This window comes from Globicephala melas, chromosome 4 (assembly GCF_963455315.2).
Source record: "Globicephala melas chromosome 4, mGloMel1.2, whole genome shotgun sequence".
Taxonomy (NCBI): Eukaryota; Metazoa; Chordata; class Mammalia; order Artiodactyla; family Delphinidae; genus Globicephala; species Globicephala melas.
Window position 1 is genome coordinate 95,204,932 of NC_083317.1, and position 21,478 is coordinate 95,226,409.

The 21,478-nt window shown below is 42.3% G+C and overlaps 1 protein-coding gene across 1 annotated transcript in view; it reads left to right on the plus strand.

Annotated features, from left to right (window-relative positions):
- The first annotated feature begins 17,606 nt into the window (after positions 1–17,606).
- SLC2A2 (solute carrier family 2 member 2) overlaps positions 17,607–21,478 on the plus strand; it is a 29,589-nt gene continuing 25,717 nt past the window's right edge. Inside the window, exon 1 of the mRNA XM_030856956.2 lies at positions 17,607–17,621. Within this exon, the coding sequence (XP_030712816.1) occupies positions 17,607–17,621 (15 nt within the window). The remainder of the gene's footprint in view (positions 17,622–21,478) is intronic.

Sequence of the window (21,478 nt, forward strand, 5' to 3'; positions counted from 1 at the left end):
GGGCCCCACTACCATCCCTAACTGCCATCTTACTTATCTGTTCCCCTTCACACAAAAAAAATAAATCAGCTTTCCATCCCCACCACAAGCAGCTCTTGCTAAGGACACCAGTTATATCCACACTGTCAAGTGCAATGGCCAGGTCTCTGACTTCGTGCCGTTTAATTTACCTGCAGTCTTTAACACAGGGAATAACTCCTTCCTTCTTGAAGTATTGAATAGTTTCTCAGCTCTGGGACATCCCTCTCGTGTTCTCTCACCTCTCTGACCATTCCTTATTGGTCTCCTTTGCTGAATTCCTAGAGTGCCCAGCACTGGACATCCCCTTTCTAAGTGATCTCTTCTAGTCTTGGGGTTTGAAAAACCATCATATTTTTATGAATACTCATATTTTTATCTCCAGCCCTAATCTCTTTTCTGAGAGCCCGATTTATATGTCTAACTACTTACTTGGCATCTTCATTGGATGCATAATTGACATCTCAAACTCAACATATTTAAAACTACACTAATTTGCACCCCACCTACAGATCTACTCCCATTACAGTCTTCTCTATGTCAGTAAATGGCAACTTTGTTCCTCCAGACCAGAAGATCTTATCATTTCCCTTCATTTTTCTCCTTCACATACCGCATGCAATCCATTAAAAACAAAACACCTTATTCCCCCGCACCGGCCCACTTTAGAAAATACCCATAATCCAAGCTGAGACCATGCCACATTTTGCCTGAGATGACACTTTTAAAACATCCACTAATATACCAGTTTAGGCCACTTTTCTGCTCAAGTGGTCAGTGTCTTCCCATCTCACTCAGAATGTCAACGTCCTACAGTGGCCCATAAGGCCCTAATAAATCTGACCTAGCCTTTGCTCCATTCCCAACCACCACTACCATTTCTCTGACCTCATCTACTGTTACCCTAGTTCACTTTGCTCCAGCCACACTGCCCTCCTTGCTTTACCCAGGAGACCCTCAAAGCATGCTCCTGTCTCAGGGTCTTTGCCCTGGCTGTTTCCTCTGTCTGGAAAGCTCTCCATTCATGTGTCTGTATCATGTGCTCCCTGCTTCCTTTGGGTCTCTGCACAAATATCCCTAAACTATCAGAGACCTACATAAAATAATTTCCAATCCCCCACTTAGTCTCTGCCTTTCATAGCACTTATCAACATCTAGTCTGTTCACTGGCCTATCTCAAGTACATATAATAATGCCTGGAAAATAGTAATCACTCAGTAAGTATTTATCGGATGAACGAATGAATGAAAATAAATAACAGAGTTTGGGGATTTTTTATGAAGGTATAAAACTAAAAGTTCATTTTCATTTCAATATCAAAACAAAAAGCTGTGTCCAAAGTCTATATCATAAAAGCATAGGTCTGCTTTCATGTAGATAATGGAAAACCTAATGGATGTCCTTTCCTGGAAGGCTATTGTGGATGGAAAACACCTCGCTATAATCCTGGCTGTACTTTCTTGCTCCATGAATCATCTTAACAGGCCAAGCTGCAGGGTTGGAAGAGAGGCTGTCATATAGAACCTTGAGAAAAATGTATTTCAAAACCATTACATTTATACAGATAATGATCCATTTTAAGCTACTGGCAGTGCAATAAGTACAGAGTTACTAGAAGTGGGAAGAGGATACTGAATTTTGTTTTCTGGTCTAAATGTTTAAAAATGGTAACAACAATTTTTTTTCTAAAACAAGAAATAAACAACATTAAAGGTATTCTGCCAAATGCAGCTTCAAGAAAGCCTAATGACATTCGGGTCTTATGATTCTTCCAAGTGACAATAGTTCTGAGGCTTCCCTGGGCAGCCTCTAACATCTGTATATATTTAGCTCCACTGAATGTTGTTGCATGAAGTTTTGTTGTAGGAAATTGACACATGCCTTCTGACGAATTTATTGTTTCACTCAGTCTTGTAAAGGTCACAGCTTGTAGTTTCAATTTGTTCAATCATGTATTTCCCTGCTCACTTAATAAAAGAAATATTTTAAAAAATAAAGGAAGAAGATAATGAAATGATGTAATATGAAGCAATATAACAGTGAAATAATTTTTTTTGTTCCTCTATTATTTTCCATGCCTTTTCACAAATCTGTTGAGATGAAAGATAATATATAATTCGTGCTAAATAGCATGGGTGATGGTCTTAATCAATCTTTTCCAGGACCAAAGCCATTTCTGGATTCCATGGTACTTAGCTGTAGATTCCTGGAGTCCTTTACAGAAGATACAAAGCATTGGTTCCAGGTACAGGTAGAGAATGTGGAACAGACGCTGAGAAATGCCCAAGGTGTCAGTCGTTGTGAACAATCTAAGCATCACAAATTCCAGTTGTATAGACACCATAAATGATTTTAAAATGAGTTCTCAATAATTTATGTGAAAATATTTGAGTGCTGGTTTTCTTTAAAATGGAATATCACCAGCTTGAAAACATGTTTTTATACATCCATAAGCAACTAAGTTCATGTCCCATGACAATAACAATTTGAAAGAAGATCACCTCCAGCCAAGAAAAATAGTCATCTTGGTTTCCAAAGTTCAAAGTTAATTTACCAGATGGTGTCGTGAGGACATGGACTAGCAGCATCATGGTCTGACCAAATGTTTTAGCCCTACACCCAGTGCTGCATGATCTCGGGTCATCTTGGATTACTAAACTCCTTTAGTAAAAGAGATGCCAGGGCTTCCCTGGTGGCGCAGTGGTTGAGAGTCCCCCTGCCGATGCAGGGGACGCGGGTTCGTGCCGCGGTCTGGGAAGATCCCACATGCCGCGGAGCGGCTGGGCCCGTGAGCCACAACTACTGAGCCTGCGCGTCTGGAGCCTGTGCTCCGCAACAAGAGAGGCCACGACAGTGAGAGGCCCGTGCACCGTGATGAAGAGTGGCCCCCGCTCACCGCAACTAGAGAAAGCCCTCGCGCAGAAACGAAGACCCAACACAGCCAAAAATAAATAAATAAAATTTTAAAAAAAAAAGAGATGCCAGTTAAGATTGAGGAATTTAGGGCTAGAAGGCATCACTGGACCAGAAAGAAAGAGCATAGCCTTCAGGTCAATCTGACGTTTTCCCCTATCTCACCCTTCCTCCTCACTAGGACAGCCATTCATAATTGGAGGCCCATCAATCTGGGCAGGCCAAAGTTATCACCAGTCCAAGACAAAGGACAACACAGTGAGCTTTCCATAAAGCTCATTTAAAGACAGTCTTTAAGGAGGCAGCATGTTCTCACTGTATAGTGAAAAGATGTATTTGAGAGTCTGGTGATGATATATACACATTCATTTCATTAAATGTTCTAGTTTGGTAAAATTAAAAATTGGCAGTCTTTTTGTTGGTCCCCACAGGATTTGGGGTTGTATGGGGTTTTGTTTTTGAAATTTTCCTGCTTAGTAAAAAGTTTTTTTAATGGGGTAATAACTGCTCTAGAGTACTTATAGAAGTCCAGAACTTTGTTTAGTATAGAAATGTACTGCCCATCTCAAAAATTGAAGGGATAAATATAGAAAGGGGGGAAAGGGGGAAGAGCATGATCCAGCATCAGGAACAAAGCAGATGCCCGCCCTGGTGTCCATAGTTAGACTTCTGACGCTGGCTTTATCCAGGTAAGTGGTGGTTAATTTCAGGCAGAATTCAAACAGCTTCCACAGGCCTAAGTACCAGTGCAGAGTGAACATGCTGTGACAGAAGACATTGCACAACACAGAAGTCATCAACTAACTGCGTCCCAGCCACCTAATAAGCCTGAGTTTCCCAATCATTTTAAATATGATGACTTCCCATCGTAACCACCTACGAAACTAAAAAGCAGCAAAAAGTTCAGTAACACTTTTAAGTGAAACTGCAATTTATAAGCCACACTCATTTGAGAAAAAGTACTTATACATGTGAGTCATTTAGTCTACAAACAATGCTTGGTATATGCTTGGATACTGGACTCTTTGTTATAGATCCACAACCCCAAGCCCTGCTGAGGTCCCTGGCCCATAATTTGGAAAACGTAACCATAAGCATTTTCCCTAAGAATCTTCATTTGTATATTGGTTGTGTTTTATGGCAATGTTTAATGTGTATATATTAACAGTCATTGGTTCAGTTCATCTTAATAAAGCTGCCTTATCACCTTCAAGTATCAGAGAGCTCAAAAAAATTCATCATAGTATTTTTATTTTTTGCCTGTTTATATGCCGTCTTATTTTTTAAAGTGTTTGAGACAGCCATGATCTGACTTTTGACAAGCCACCAGCACAAACCCACCTGTGTAGAGAAAAGCAAAGCAACCATTTATTTACCAGCTGCTCTATACATAGCAGGCCTCACCACTGGACGCTAAGGCAGAAACAGCAGACGAAGAAATGATCCCTGCCCCTAAGGTGCTGCAGTCTCCTTTTGCTCCAGGGCAGCTGGGGAAGGCAAGGGAGGAATACAAACAGGCACAGAGGCAATAGCAAAAGAAACAGAGCCCAGCATTTGACAGAGGAATGCAGGGGCTACTATGGGACTGAAGAGAAGGGACCCTCTGCCTAGAATGGTTACAGAGGGCTTCCAGGAGCAGGTGGCCTTTACCAGGTTGTGGGACAGGAAAAAGGGAGAGAGGCATTCCAACAAGAGGGAGCGGCTTGAACAAAGGCACAGAGGAATGAAGAGCATGTGGGCCTGGAAATGGCAAGGAGTTCAGCATGACTAGAGACAGTGCTGGTGGAGCAGGAAAAACAATCACCTGAGTACATGAGTGTGGAGCACAGTCTTTACACCCCTATGCCAGTCCTCTAACATATGCCCCAGGGCTTTCAAATTCCTGATTCAGCCAGCTGCCTGGCCAACGTGGGCAATGTTTGATGAATGAATCACGCCGTCAGTTAAGAACGCAGTGATTCCTGTGTGTTTGTGGTGAAACCCGTGAGAATGGATCATTTCGTGCATGTAATTCCCAGCATTCTTTTAGTTGCTGTCTGTAGGACTAAGTCCCCAGATTTCTTCACTGAAGCCCAGCTTTGAAGCATGAAGCTGGCCCGGGCCCTACTCGCCCAAACTCTCCTGGTCATAGGAATCACCCACATGCTGGTTACTCAGGCAGACCTTCTGGAACACCCCAACCCTGCTCTGAGCAGTAGTCTGTAATTTGGGTGCCCGTGGTCTTGAACCACCCCCAATCCCACACTTTGAGAGACACTATACTTCTGGAGTTTTCCTTTCTTCCCCTTTGAACAATTCTGCATGTTTCCAGTACGTCTAAACACCAAAAGTGCGTGCAAACAACCACCCTGTTTCATGTTGTGCAAGCGTCTTGGTACCATCTTTCGTCCCAAGTAGGGATTGCAGAAGTCTTGCCCAGGTGCTGCTGTGACCAGCCAAATGGGACAAGCTATCTGGGCCACCGACCTCACTCCTCATCTACCATGCTACTTCCCTTCGTCACTGGTGCACACTCTTCCTCACAGCCGGGAGCTTTGCTACCCACGGGGGCCTAAGCCTCCTACTTGGAGACGCAACATTGCAGCCCATGGCCTCAGCTCAGAGGGCCTTGCCGAAGACACAGGACGCCTACCTGCTCTCCTACTCGGGTCATTTTCTTCTTGTTTTCTTGAAGTTAATAACACCTTTTACTTTAAGATATACCCTTTTAAAAGTACATTCTATTGCTATTATTTTTGCCTATTTGCATACACTTTGCTGTTCTTATATGGCTTTGAACTGCTTTTCTTTTTTCATGCTGACCCTCTTTCTATCTCAAAATTTCAAACCTCCATTGACTTTTACCATCTTTTTTATTGTCTCTTAGATTTAGGTTGAGATAAAAAATTTCTATTGCTACTTTAATACTTGTCTTTTTTTTGTTTTGTTTTGTTTTGTTTTTGGCGGTACGCGGGCCTCTCACCGTTGTGGCCTCTCCCATTGCAGAACACAAGCTCCGGACGTGCAGGCTCAGCGGCCATGGCTCACGGGCCTAACACTTGTCTTTTTATACTCAACTTCTAATTTCTTTTACTTAGCTATTTACTTTTTTAAAACTTTTTATTGGAGTATAGCTGATTTACAGTGTTGTGTTAGTTTCAGGTGTACTGCAAAGCTATTTATGTTCTATTTAACCTCTCCCTGTTATTTTTATTTTATTTTATTTTATTTGGCTGCGTTGGGTCTTTGTCGCTGCGCACAGGCTTTCTCTAGTTGCAGCGAGCGGGGGCTACTCTTCGTTCCAGTGCGCGGGCTTCTCATTGCGGTGGCTTCTCTTGTTGAGGAACATGGGATCTAGGTGCGCGGGCTTCAGTAGTTGCAGTGCGTGGGCTCAGTAGTTGTGGCTCGCAGGCTCTAGAGCGCAGGCTCAGTAGTTGTGGCGCATGGGCTTGGCTGCTCCGCGGTATGTGGGATCTTCCCAGGCCAGGGATCGAACCCATGTCTCCTGCATTGGCAGGCAGATTCTTAACCACTGAGCCACCAGGGAAGTCCAACCTCTCCCTTTTATTCGGCAGTTGTATTGATTTCTGCTTCTTTGTGACTTTAAATCCTTACTTTGCTTTTCTCCTTTGAATATTCTTATGCTTAAATATCTCCATTTACCTTTGTATGTTATTTGCTTTTACGCTTTTTCCTCTTTTTATTTACATTTTGTGCTTTAATCTACATTTATATTCTCTCATTACTCTTAATTTCTTGGTCTCTTGGTTTGTTTCATTGGTCTTGCCTACTTTTTATATGTTCTAATTATTTGTTTCATTATGCATTTTAATTTTTTCCAACATATTTAAAAATTTTCCCTAATTTTAATTTAGAGCTCATTCTGTTTAACCCCCTCATTTTGTGAATGCAGACACTGAGCTGCAAAGAGAAGAAATAACTTGCTCAAGGTCTTAGGGTGGGCAGTGGTGGAACCTAAATAAGAAGCTGGCTCTTTTGGTGACCAGTCTGGTGCTCTTTCGACCAAACCACTCCATCAACAATGACCCTGCAAAGCGCACCCGTCCTCTTTAAAATAAAGAACACCTGAGTAGCATCTCATCCAAGAGCATTTGGTTCCTGAGACATCAGAGTCACGACTGTGATTCAATGTCAGTGATCACCCTGGGAGAAGGTTTTCCTTGGCCTTTCACTAAAAGGACATGAGAAAACAATAGGAAAAAGGGAAAGCTGAGAACTGGGACTTTATTTGTAAAATACATGGAAGAACAGAATCTAAAGTCAGAACACAATGTGTGAGCTGGGGGACCCTAAGCAAACAGACATCTCTGAGCCTCTGTTTTCTTATCTCTAAAATGGGGATCATGAAGCCATTCCTACCCTTCTCACATTTGTGTTATGTTGATCAGATCAAATCACCGATAAAAAAGCTCTTTGTAAACTTTGTGCATCGTTGTTATTATAATGCCCACAAAATTCAAGAGAAATGTTAGAAGAATAACTACATTAAAAAGAATACCATTTTTACTTTTTAAATATGTATATTGGTTTATCTAAAGAGGGAAAGAATAAGGTGCCTTTGCCACTCTCAATACCCAAAATCATATTTTTCCCCTTTTTTCCTTTTTTAAAAAACCAAATTACCTTTTTTTGACGTTCTGTTGTTTGATGCACATTTCCATTTGGTGCTCTTGGGTTTATAGTCCCGTGTTATATGCCTGCTTCATTCCTTAAGTTTCAATGGTTAAAAAAAAGTGAATAACGCTACCTTAATGAAAGATACTTTATAAGAAAGTCTGTCTTTAGACTCAGATTTGATCTTACTAATCAAGCAGTGACTTCTGTGGCAAACTCACGGTTTCTCCCCCAATCTAGTTCTCGCTTCCACCTTCCCAACAGCACTCTGCTACAGTCTTTGTGGAAGTTAACGATGACAGTCGGAAAAAGCATTACCTTGTGCATCTGGTGCTTGAGATGCTTTTTGATTTCATTACTCAGTAAACTTTTCAGACAGCAATCTTTCAGTGCCTTGGCATCTGGAGCGGTGTTCTCCTAGGCAGAGCTGGCTCTGCAGCAGCAAATTAATGGATTAAAATGCTAAGGGAATTCTCACTGGCAAGAAATCTGTAAGGACAATGGATGAGTCAGGTCAGGTGCTACTGATAAGGACAAAAGGATCACGGACATTCTAGTGTTGGGGCCGCCTCCTAGCCAGTGCTATAACCACCAGAAATGAACTAGAATTTGTCAGTCAGGACACTTAGCTATGGGAACACTCGACCATCTCTTTGCCCTTCATTATGAAGCCATCGGCAAGAAACCTATCCCTATCCTTGCTGTGATCTTACATGTCTTGGAAGGACAAAATTTCAGGGAACTTAGAGCCTAACTCTTCAGAGACCACGGCTCCAAGTCCCTGAGTGGTTCAAGGTGGGCTGGAGGGCTGCATCAGCAGTGCAACAAGAAGGCTCCTAGGACAGCACTCTTTCCTCCCCACCAAGCCACATCCCTGACCCTCTTCATCTTGCTCCCATCAGTGGCAAAACAAAGGCACCAGAGCACACTGTAAGGCTTGGTTGGAATCTTACAGATGGGTCAGGGTGAGAGACCCTGTGCTCTTGCTGTAGCAGAACAAAGCAATTTCCCCCTTCAGCTCAGCATAGGCCACCTGAGGAGCGTTTGGAAAGAGAGAAGAAAAAGGAGCGAACAGAAGTGAGAAGAAAGGCAGGACGCAAACGTGGGGTAGACTCCAGTTGTGAGGGGAGACCGTGGCCACCACAAAGGAGGGCTCCATTCCGCAGCTGCCTTGGACATCCCTGGAGGCTCAGAGGATTGCTTCTAGGACAGTGCACACTGTGTTTTCTACTGCATGGAGGCACCAAGGCCCTGAGCTTCCATTTTTGATGTACTCATTTGACTCACTGATGAAAAATGAAAACAACTTCCTCTCCCCACCAACCACCACAAAGTGCTTCCCCAAACCCAGTCGCCCTGTTCAAAGAGGGAAGATGATATCAAGTTGTAAGGGAGCGAGAAATTCTATTTGGGTTTATTTTTACCAGTCTTGCCACTGACTCTCCAAGTCTCTGAACAGATGCCAGAGCCCACACTAGGTGTTGGTAAGCACTGGGGATTTTCCGAGGAGAATGGGGCTAATAAATTGAAGCTGATTATGTCTCTTAAAGATCTACAAGACAAAAAAGTACCTGGTCAACAACTCACCCATCACCGAGTTGCACCATCTGCTTGTTACAGTACATTCCTGGAACTCCTCTATGTCTGGTAAACAGCTGTCACGAGAACCATTTCTCCCTGACACTGCTTCTTTTATTGGTGACCTATTGGTCAATAACACCGAGCAACATTGTTTGTTATACCTCAGTGATGACCTCATGATCTTCACTCCCACTTTTTTATGTCAACCACATAAGCCTCCCTTAGTACCCCGCAAGCTAGCAGCAAAAGCTACTGAAGGCAGTGGTAGAAAATAGCTCACTGTCGGAAAATGATTAACCCACAGACATTAAAGAGACACAAACTCATGAACAGAAAGATGCCCTGCAGAGAGTACTGTGGCCGTCGAGGCACACTTGATTGAAAAATGGTTAGGAACAGAGAATTTTAATTGACTTATTTTAAACTGAGATGACTCAAGAATGGCAAACAAAAATTTTCTGCATGCAGTAGCACCATCCAATTTAGACTGAACTGCCCAATGATTAATTAATTTGGGGCAGAGCCCACTGATAAATTACCATAGGTGCACATCTGTCAAAGGAATTTGTCACAAATTGTCAAACCTTCCTTACGTGAATGGCACAAATCCAGGGAAGTGGCCACTCAGTAGGTGGCCCCTTGTTCTCTTAATGAGCCAAATAACACAAACTCCAGGCTAAAAAAAAGGGAGAAGAGCTCACATAGCTAGTCAACCCTGGGAGTCACAGGACCCTATACTAACTTTTGGAGAGGATGTTAAATTAAGAACAAATCATGGAAACTGACAGCAGAAAAATAATGACAGCTGACATCTACTGAGAGTTCACTATGTGCTGGGCTTTATTCTAAGCACTGTATCCATACTATCTTATTTAACCCCCGCAAAAATCCCATGAATCCAATACAATCTCCGTCTTACACATGAAGAGACAGAGATTATCTAGTTTGTTCTACAGATGAAGTCTAGAGAAGTTAAGCAAGACTTACCCATATTCAAAAGGCCAAACGCTCTGGAGAGGGAGAACCCAGAAAACATCTTTTGACCCCAGTCCAGTGCTCCAAACCCTTGTGAGAGGGTGGCATGAATTCATTTTACAAGGTTCCTTGGGTTCCGAAAAGATATAAAACCATTCCAGGAAGGGAAAGTTTTTCATCCTTTCTAAAGTGATGGCCACCAGGCTGAAGGGGTCAGCCAGATATCATCTGGTCTAGCAGAAGTGGTGACACAGCTGCTCTTCTTCTCATGTTCTCTCTCAGACAAGCATAGGCCTGGGGTGCTGGAAAAGGATATCCAGACACCTGAGGAATTGTGCATCACTTGTCTATGGCTTCTGTGCCATACCAAGGAGGGCAAATTAAGAGGAAGCTTTTTTTTTTCTTTTCTTTTTAATAAGTTTGTTTATTTATTTATTTACTTTTGGCTGTGTTGGGTCTTCGTTGCTGTGCACGCGGGCTTTCTCTAGTTGCGGCAAGCGGGGGCTACTCTTCGTTGCGGTGCAGGGGCTCCTCAATGTGGTGGCTTCTCTTGTTGCAGAGCATGGGCTCTAGATGTGCGGGCTTCAGTAGTTGTGGCTCGCAGGCTCAGTAGTTGTGGTGCACGGGCTTAGTTGCTCCGTGGCATGTGGGATCTTCCAAGACCAGGGATCGAACCCATGTCCCCTGTATTGGCAGGTGGATTCTTAACCTCTGCATCACCAGGGAAGTCCAAGAGGAAGCTTCCTGAGGAGTAGTAGTTAAATTAAAACTTCATCCTAACATGGCAGAGAGGACAAATTTGGAGAGGAGACAAAGTGACAGAAACAATTAAGAGTAGAAGATTCAAAGGGGATGGTGGATTGGAAAGACACCTACCAAACTGAAAACAGAGACATCTCTGAGGAGCTATCTTGGTTGAAGGTGGTGGTAGAGGGTTATTTCACCTTTATCTGTATTCTACAAAATTTTCTCAAGGACAGTGGTCTCATGTATTTATGTTTAATTTGCTATTAAAATGAAGTAAATATTTTTGAAAGGAGAAAAAGAGACAAAGGAAAAGTGAGGACAGTGCCTAGACTTGTACAGCTATTGGGTAGCTTTTCATCTGGTACCTGAGACTCCCAATGTGGGTCATTGAAAGGCTGTTAAGGTCAGTGTATCTGTCCAAGAAGCAGACAGTCACAGCCCCAGTGACCAGGGCTACTTCCTCTTCCCTGCACCTGGGGCTAAAGGTTTGCCTTTGGGAGGGGGTTAAGAGGTCCCACAGGCCTCTGTGTACATTTGGGTTTATCACCTAAGATTGTCTGAGTGTCTCCAGGTGACCACTGAGCTAGCCAGAAGAATCTACTAATCCCTTCTTATCCACCTATAGATTCATTGAATTGACGCATTAACAGGCAAGTTTAAAAGAAAGAAAAGAAAAGGAATAAAGGAAATAGGGCAATTTATTGGCTGTCACAGGCAGAACTGGCACAAACAACCTGCCCCATGTCCTTCTCTCCTAGTGCCAGCACAGGACACTCTCCTTAAGATCCTAGCAGGCTCCCCTAGCCATGGATATGGCTGAAGATAGAGACCATCACTGACCTTGGACAAAGACTTGACCTCGCTGGACCTCTGCCAAGGCTCATTTCCAGGGGAAGCCCAAGAGGTCAGTATGGGTCCCAGAGCACGATCGGGAACCATATGCCAGCCTCAGCAGGCCTTCCTGGAGACCTGGACTCCGTTCCTTTTAGCGTCCTCCATCTTTCCTTTTTCACTCATTGTTCCACCCAACCCACACTCACATTACTGTCTGTCAGAGAAATATCTACACTTAATCAAACCCCTCCCTCAAGTCTATTACATCAGAGCTCAGACTTCAGTGCTCATTGGATTATTTATTCCTAAAACCTACTCTAAGAAATAAGGGCCTAATATTATTGGCCCAACTGTCTCACATTGCTTAGGGGCACAAAGTTTAATGAAGGCTTGAATTTGAAACGTTTCGTGGCCACTAAATTGTCTCCAAACTATTTACTTAAATTGTTTAGGGTCTTCTAAAATTAAATAATCTCAAATCCTTATTCTCAATACATTCAGTAAAGTCCTCATTTTATCTTTTCACAAGGAAAGCTATCATAGGGATTCTTATTAAATGGGTATTCTCCATATGACAGATGACTTTCTATTTGGATTGTAGGTAGAACTGAAAGAAGGCGTGAGTAGGCGTGAGGGTCTCTAGACTGGGCGGAAAACATGACAATGCTTTTGTAGTTTAAACAACTGTTCACTCTTACCCTTAGTGGTCAAGAATCCAGTTATTAATTGTTGAATAAGTTGGGCCATACAGCATATGAATGTAAAGAGAGCCAACGTTCACTGTGGAGTAGATCACATGATGACAAGCTTCAAAAATGTCTTGCAGAACAGTAACAACGATGGTGGGCTATAGCAGAAAGAACTGAAGCTAAAAATCTGGGTTTATATGGAACCTAATAGGTTGTCATTTGGGAAAGTTTGAGCACTCTCAATGTAGGCTCTAAAACTTGGATCCCAATCCCTATAGCATGTAAATTCTTGGAAGACAGGAATCTTATCTGATGGGTTCACTGTTGTCTCCAGTTCGGGCACATAAAAGATAATCTACAAACATCTGTTGAAAGGCTGAGTGAGTAATCACAGCTTTTCCACTGATTAGCCATGGAAACTTGGGATAGATGCTTCAATGCTCTGAGGCTTAGTCTTCTCACAGGTAAATGAGAATATTCTATTTAAATGGTGCTATAGGGATGAAGTGACAATGTGTGAAATTCTGAACCATGGTAGGTGTTCGATAGTTTAGAAAGAGGTGGTAGGAACTTGATGGTTAATTATTTTTCTAACTCCTAGTTCATTTGTGAAGTTGCCTCTTGCCTTGCTGGTTGTTTGTCTAAAAATTGAAGATAATCTTCACGCTCAAAAGACCCAAAACATCCTGAAACCTTTTGAGGAAGGGTTTTTTTTTTTTTTTTTTGCGGTACGCGGGCCTCTCACTGTTGTGGCCTCTCCGGTTGCAGAGCACAAGCTCCGGACGCGCAGGCTCAGCGGCCATGGCTCACAGGCCCAGCCGCTCCGCGGCATGTGGGATCTTCCCGGACTGGGGCACGAACCCGTGTCCCCTGCATCGGCAGGAAGACTCCCAACCACTGCGCCACCAGGGAAGCCCGAGGAAGGGTTTTTAAAGGCAAGGTGAGGAAGAGGGTCGAAAGGTGCCGGATCGGCTTGTGGACATTCTTCCGATTGGTTGGTAGTGCGGTAACCGGGTGGTATTTCGGGAATCAACATCATCAACCTTCTGGTTCCAGCTAGTCTGGGATCTATGTGCTTGCGGTCAGCATGCGGTAAAGGGTAACTTCTTCCACCTGGTGGGGGTTTTAGTATCTGCAAATCAGCTCAAGGGTATAGCTCAGGATATTACCTATAACCCCCGAGGAGGAACTAAAGGTCCTTGACTTTGTTTTATGGCTAAACTATGATGATCTTCTCTTGCTTGACTATTTTCCTTTGTTTCTGCATTGTCTCACTTCACTGATTAAATTTGCTCTTTGGAACTCAGGGACGCTAAAGCTTTTTTACAAACAAGAGGGAGAGGACACGGGGTGTGTTGTGGTTAGGAGGGGAGTCTGTTCCCGGGAAGGCCTCGCAGGGTCCTGCTTGGTTTCAGTAGGACTGAGTAGCTGAAATTTAAATTTTTAATTAACTTAAGTTGAAATAGCCACATGTGGCTAGTGGCAACTATATTGAACAGCACAGATGTAGGATATTTTTATCATCACAAAACATTCTATTGCACAGGGCTAGTATGGATGGTTCTTAAGGCCATTCTATCTGATGAGTTCATCTACAGAATGGATGTAGATAAAAAGAAGAACAGGCCAAGGACTGAGCCCTGGACAACAATACCATTTAGAAGTCTAGGAATAAAGAGGGAGTAAGATAATAAGAGGCAGTGGCCGTTGAGTTCAGGTGATCTTATTGTCATGAGAACAAGAGAAGAAAAAGTTTTAAGAAAAAGGATAGTACTCCAATGGATACAGAATTGTCCATTAGCCTTAGAGAGATGCAGATTTTGGGGAAACCCATAAAAAGCTACTTCAGAGGCACGGTGAGGGACAAAAACCCATTTAAGTTAGATTGAGGAGAAAAGGATGGTGAGTAGTGAAGTGAGTGTAGACAATTTTTCAGAAGAGTTCTGCCATGAAGGGAAACAAAACAATAATTCAATTAGAAGATGAGCAAAAGATATGAAGAGACATTTCACCAAAAAGGATATACAGATGTCAGATAATTAAATTATATGCCCAACGTCATTAACCATTAAAGAAATGTAAAATAAAGCCACAGTAAGATATCACTACACCTTTCAGAATGGCTAAAGTAAAAAATAATGACAACATCAAATGATGAGGGTGCAGAGAAACTAAATCACTCATCCATCCCTGGTAAGAATGTAAAATGGCGGTTTCTTAAAAGCTAAATGTGCAAATACCATCTGACCCAACAACTGCACTCATGGACATTTATTCCAAAAAAAGAAGACTTAATGGCTACACAAAAAGGTTTTTCTTTATTTACATGAATATTTATGGCAGCTTTATTTGTAATAACCCCAAACTGGAGAGGACTGAGATGTCCTTCAAAGGTTAATGATTAAACAGGTTGTGGTACATCCATTCCATGGAACAATACTAAGCAATAAAAGCAAACAACGGATACATGCAACTTAGATGCATCTGGAAGGAATTATACTGAGTGAAAAATACCAACCTCAAAGGTAGCATGCTGTGATGATTAATTTGATGTGTCAACTTGGGGCCACAGTACCCAGACATTTGGTTAAACATTATGCTGACTATTTCTCTGAGGGTTTTGGAGGAGATTTATATTTAAATCAGTGGACTTTATAAAGACGCAGACATAGAGAATGGCCTTGAGACACGAAGGGGGAAGGGTAAGCTGGGACGAAGTGAGAGAGTGGCATGGACATATATACACTACCAAATGTAAAATAGATAGCTAGTGGGAAGCAGCCGCATAGCACAGGGAGATCAGCTCAGTGCTTTGTGACCACCTAGAGGGGTGGGATAGGGAGGATGGGAGGGAGATGCAAGAAGGAGGTGATATGGGGATATATGTACATGTATAGCTGATTCACTTTGTTATACAGCAGAAACTAACACACCATTGTAAAGCAATTATACTCCAATAAAGATGTTAAAAAATAAAAAAGAAGTAATCAGAATGTGACTTGAAGGGTTTACAAAGTGAACCCTAAAAAAACAACCACACAGAGCTGTTTCACGCAGCCCAGAAGGGATCTCTGGGTGATTCTGGACACTGGCACACCTCACTGAGGGACCCCCATCCGGACAACAAAGCGAGAAAAGCCTGACTTTATCCCACAGCCAGGGAAACACGAAGACGCCTTCATGCAATCGGACCCGCAGCTCCTCGGGTGGGCGCTAAGGCAAACTCTCCTGAGAGGTCGAAATGCATTATCAGTTCTCCGGAGGCTAAATCCCAATGCAATCACTGGAACAATTCCTCCACCCTACAGCCGGAGATAAAGTTTCAGCCATCCCTAAAATGTGCAGAGATTACTTATTTCTGAGTAAGAGAACAGCAGAGGTCTGGGCTAAACCAGAGGAAACTGGTCTAGGTGGCTTAAGGTCCAGCGTCCCGGTTAAGCGAGTGGCAGGGCGTGTTTCCAATGAAGAAAACAGCTCCCTTGCGCGCTGTGCGCGCAGCTCCAACCCGGCAGGAGAAGTTAAAGGCTCCACGGCCCCACGCAGCACTCAAGACCATCTCTTAAAAGGAAGATTCAAAAAACAAAGGTTGGTAAACAGAGGGAACTATCATTTTTGACAGCCGCACAAAGACTTTCTGGCAGAGTTTCCTGTCACTGGAAAATGATTGCTAAGGAATCGTCTCCTGATTAAATACGCTCAGACAATTGGTCGTGCGCATCACCAGCTGAAACTGGAGCAGAAAGCCAGGAGCCGGCTGTGCACTAACAGCAGCGCGGCTACCTGGGGTCTTTAAATTCTGATTTCAAAACTGCTCCCCAAAGCTTGACTCTACAAGGGAGAGTGCCTTATGTTATGATTCAATGGGTTAATCCACGTAAAGCGCTGAGAGCAGCACCTGGCACTAAACAAGAACTCAATAAAGATTAACTATCTTTGTTAGTAATATTCATTCATGCCTTTCCACTCAGAAATTACTGTATTGCTGTTTATGGTTGCGTTTCTCTCTCCTTATGCATTATGAGCTCCAAAGTGTCATATTTATATCATGCATCTCAGAGCCTGGGACTGTGCTGGGCTCAATAAAAGTTTGTGATTTGAATTGAATGATACTCACTTGCATTACCTTGCAGAAGTGATACAAATGAAAAGAGTGGGGAAATCAAAGACAAATGAAATCTGAGCCTCCTTTACCTCCTCATTCTGTTTCCTCATTTATGGGGCTGTCGTTACATCTTCCCTGCTGGACACTGGTTCCAGCTGAGCCTCTGGAACCAGTAACACGGTTTGCCAGGCACAGTTCAAGCTCAACCAATTTTGATGTCACCTGCCCCCACCCCCACCCCGAGACTGGACATGGTAGAGGATGTGCAGACGGGCACAAGCCCAAGCCCTGGGAGATTTACTTGAGAGCTCCACTACTGCCTCCTTCAGGTGCCTCTTGACATACACCGAACCAGTAACTATAACAGCAAAAACAAGAGCAACCAACATTTGCTGAGCACCTGTTATTCACCATGCTAAACACTTTCATATATTACCACATTTAACCCAACCAATAAACAAAGTGTATATTCTGTTATTTTCATTCCATCAGGTGAAAAAACTAAGGCACAGAAAAGTCACAATGAGCCACTTGTTTAAGGTCACACCACCAGTAAAATGGTGAGATTCAAACCCAAGTTCCTGACTCTCCAAACGCATTCAGGTAACCACTCAAGCCTACAGTGAGCTCTGGCCACACAGTCCAGCTCTGAAGCGCAAAGCACCACAGAACTGTTTCTCTGCAGGGCAGTGCATGTGCCTCCCACGCACCTGTCTTTCTTTTCCCCACGGCATAGCATGGCAGCCCAGCTTCTCTCATTTTCGACAAAAGACCCCAAAGATTTCTTTTTTCACCTGCCCCTGGTTACTGCCCCATTTAGAACGTGCCTTAAAACATGACCGCCTCTGGTTTCTAACTTACACCTAAGGGACCTGCTCCCATCATCTTTCCTGGTGGAACAAAGGCATTGAAGCCACAAGTCACAGAGGCAAAGCATTTATTGATTGGATTCCCATCAATATTCACCCTCTGCCCAGGATTAGACTTGGCCTCATGCCTTCTTTGCTTTGCTCCTCCTACTCTAATGTATAACTAGTCTCAGGAAGCTGGAGGAGGACAGTCAGGGACTGGCCACTGTATCTGCCACACTCACTACAGGACTGGGAATTAAGAGGAGGACTCCAACCCACAAAATGACAGAAGATAAGGTACAGTCGTATTGTGTCCATTTGAGGACATGAATAGGGAAATCTGTTGAAGTCAGTGAGCATGTTGAGGATTTGGGGGACGTTGGGTGTAGCTGTCACATATCAAAGCTACTTCTCTTGGCCGATTGATAGTTTGGCTGCTAAAAAAATCATATTTTTTATTCAGTAATTGGGACTTTAAGGATATTTGCTCTCTTTTCTGACTAGTCTGTGTAATGTTTTCTTGAGTGGTACTACATAACCATATTATGGAAGGAATGTGCAAAAAAAGGCATATTAACCCAAATCTAACTAATGGTGAAACGGATCTGAAATCTTCAAAAAGATCAATATTCGAAAAACAAGGGGTAGAAGGCCTGTTTTAGATTAAAGGAGACTAAGAAGAACTGATAACCAAATGCAACGAGTGATCTTAGATGGTGGAAGGAAGAAGAAAACAGCTCTAAGGGACAATATGGGGATAGTGAGAAATTTTGAAAATGGTATATTAGACAATGTTTTATAACTATTACATTCTTGGATATGATAATGGTATTGTAATTATGTAGGAGAATGTCTATGTTCTTAGTGAATACATGCTGAAGTATTTAGGAGTGAAGTGACACAACTATCTGTTACTTATTTTCAAATGATTCAGCCAAAACAACACACACACACACACACACACACACACACACACAGAGTTAAACAAATGTGGTAAAGGTTAACCATTGGTGAACATAGGTGAAGGTTATGGAGTGTTCACTGCACTACTCTTTCAACTTCTCTGTAGATATACTTTGCAAAATAAAAACTTGAAAATAAAAAGGGTATAGTGCTGTTGCTGTCTTCTAAGTATCCCCCAACCAAATGCACCCACCTCTGCACACAATCATACAAGTGGGTAAGTGCATGTTAGAGTAGGACCTCTAAGTTCTGATCTGGTGTAACTTACTCTGCTGAGCCATCTTTCATGTCAGTAAGTGACAAGGCTAGGAGCACAGGCTTTGCAGTCAGGGACCTGGATTTGGAGTGTACTTACCTGCTGTGATACTGGGGTTAAGTTATTTAACTGGCCTATCCACTAATTGAGATTTTAAGGATATTTTCTCTGTTTTCTGAGTAGTCTGTATGATTTTCTCGAGTGCTTTTCTCTATTGCAACAAATTAAGAACACATTGGGATATAACGTAAGGATATAGTATGGGATATACAGGGATTATAATAGTTCTCTACTGTATGGGTGTAATTAAATGAGATAATATTAGAGAAACTCAGATGACAAACATTTTAATGTCAATAGTTATGTATTTATATAATGTGTATTTAAGGAATAACTAGGATTTCATGATTTCCTATAACAGCCCAGGATACAGCTAAAGTAGTTAAAACTTTAAAAATAGTATAAAGACAAATATTAAGTTAATAACTATACAGATGGTATGTAGATTTGGCAAAAATTATGAAGGTAGTGTTCAAACAACTGAAGTTTGGTAGATATTGCAAAAAGAAAGGTGCTTAACCACAGTGCCTGGCACATAGCCTATGATCAAGTTTCATATAGAACTATCCTTAAATTCTCTTAGGGGCCTTTAGAAATTGTGTTGTAGTACTTCTCTTGAGAATTAAGGAATTGCCTAAAAAGGGAACCCAGAAAGAATGAGAACTGATGTAAAGCACAATGTTATAGCTTTGTAAAACCACCCAGACTTTGAAAGCAGTGAACTAAGCATGAGACTGAGGGTTAGGGGACCTGGGTTCTCACTCTGGATATACCCAGTAATGCACTGTATAATTCAAAAGACTTGGACTCAGATTCTTCAACTGAAAAAGGAAGAGATTAGCCTAGAATCCATTGCTCTCAAAGGTCCCTTTCAGCTTGAAAATTCTATGGCTTGAGAAGCTCCTGGACTTTTCCAAAGTTGGGTGCAAGATAGCCTTGGGGTTGGTGTACATAGTATTTTGTAGAGGAAAGAGTACAAGCTCTGCTCCCTACCTAGTCAATCAATAGATGCTGAAAATCTGCCTTTTTGTTTAGCAGTGGGAGTTTAAGATGAGCTCTGGTTTCCAATACAAGAGTATCTGTTATTCATCAGCTATGTGTGTTGGGCATACCACTTCATCTCTGAGCCCTGGTTTCCTCACCTGTAAAATGGGGATAATTTCATGTACTTTGCAGTAGTGTTGTGAAGATTACTGGTGATTTCTAAAAATTTGACAGGTGGTTGTTTGGCAAGAGTGATAAATGAGATGATAATGATGTGATTAAAGATCAGTTGGTTTTTAGCCCTTTCACTATTTATAGGAAGACCACAGTATGTATCTTATTCAGCCTTTGTAACAAATCTATGCATTAACTATTATTATACCCATTTGCGGGGTAAAGAAACTGAGATTTGGGGATGTTAAGGGCCTAGCTGGGACTCTTCCAGGTTTTCTGACTCCCAAGCCTACTTGTTTTTCCTAATAGACTCCATCTGATTTCTAAGCCACAAAATAAACACCACATCTGGGTTTTTTTGTTGTTTGTTTGGTGTTTTTTTTTGAGGTACGCGGGCCTCTCACTGTTGTGGCCTCTCCCATTGCGGAGCACAGGCTCTGGATGCGCAGGCTCAGCGGCCACGGCTCACGGGCCCAGCCGCTCCGCGGCATGTGGGATTTTCCCGGACCGGGGCAAGAACCCATGTCCCCTGCATCGGCAGGCAGACTCTCAACCACTGCGTCACCAGGGAAGCCCCACATTTGTTTTATGTTAAGGTTCAGCAACTTGCCCATTCTACTCTTCTACATTTATCCAGCAGCATATTTTTAATTGGATATAGAACATAGTTTCTTTAACTTAAAATTATTAAGCTCTAAATGAAGACAGTCTTTCTAAAAGTGCATGCTTAATACCTTGTTACCTATGAAGAAGTTGAGAGAAAAGGCTTGAATATCTTCTGCCACTTGGTGGATATATGGCCTTTAGATGAGTTCATTACCCTTTCCATATCATTACCTTTTCCCATATGTAAAATGGTATAATAATTTCCACCTACAAGGTTGTTGAGAGAACAGGCAAACCATTTAGAACACAGAGCCTAGACAAGAGTAAGTTCCTCTCTAAGTTCTCACTGTTTTCACTAGCTCCTATGTACCTATCCTTGAGTCAACCTCTTGGATATTAGATTGAATGAATGGAGGTTAATGGGCCAATTCAAACTTAGTTGTTTAGTAGTTTTCAGAAATTTTCCCTCTCATAAACAAAACTTTCTTTGACCAAGTCTAACCACAAGGTTAACTACAAATGTTATCTCTTTTTATTTCACAATGGAAAAAGAAATGATGGGAAGCGAAGAGCCAGTTCAAAATGGAGTTCAGAGAGGGAAATCAAACCTGAAAATAAGAGGTAGAAAACAAACAAAAAAATGCAATCAAACAGTTCCAGAGGCTTTGATATTTGGTATGATCACTTTGGTTTGGAATTCAAGTGGCCCGATTAAAATAAATGAGATTGCTCCTTATCTGACCAACTGGGTGAAATTTCTATCTCAAGGAGTTAAAGTGGGGAACTTCAGGCCATGGGTGGCAGTACCAGAGCCAACGCTGAAAAAGAAGCCAGGGAGACCAGAGGACCAAGACTTTAAGAACACCCTAAGATTTCTAAATGTTTAAAACCTCTCTTATCTCCTTCACAGTGGCTTTTTTGTTATCCCTATAATGTGAGAAAGTGATCTTAGGGGCAGCTCCAATATTTCTATAGCAATGACTTAGAACAATTTAATTGGAAGGTAATGGGACAGGAGTTCCAGAGATCTATGTTTTGTTTTTTGTTTTTTTTTTGCGGTACGCGGGCCTCTCACTGTTGTGGCCTCTCTCGTTGAGGAGCACAGGCTCCG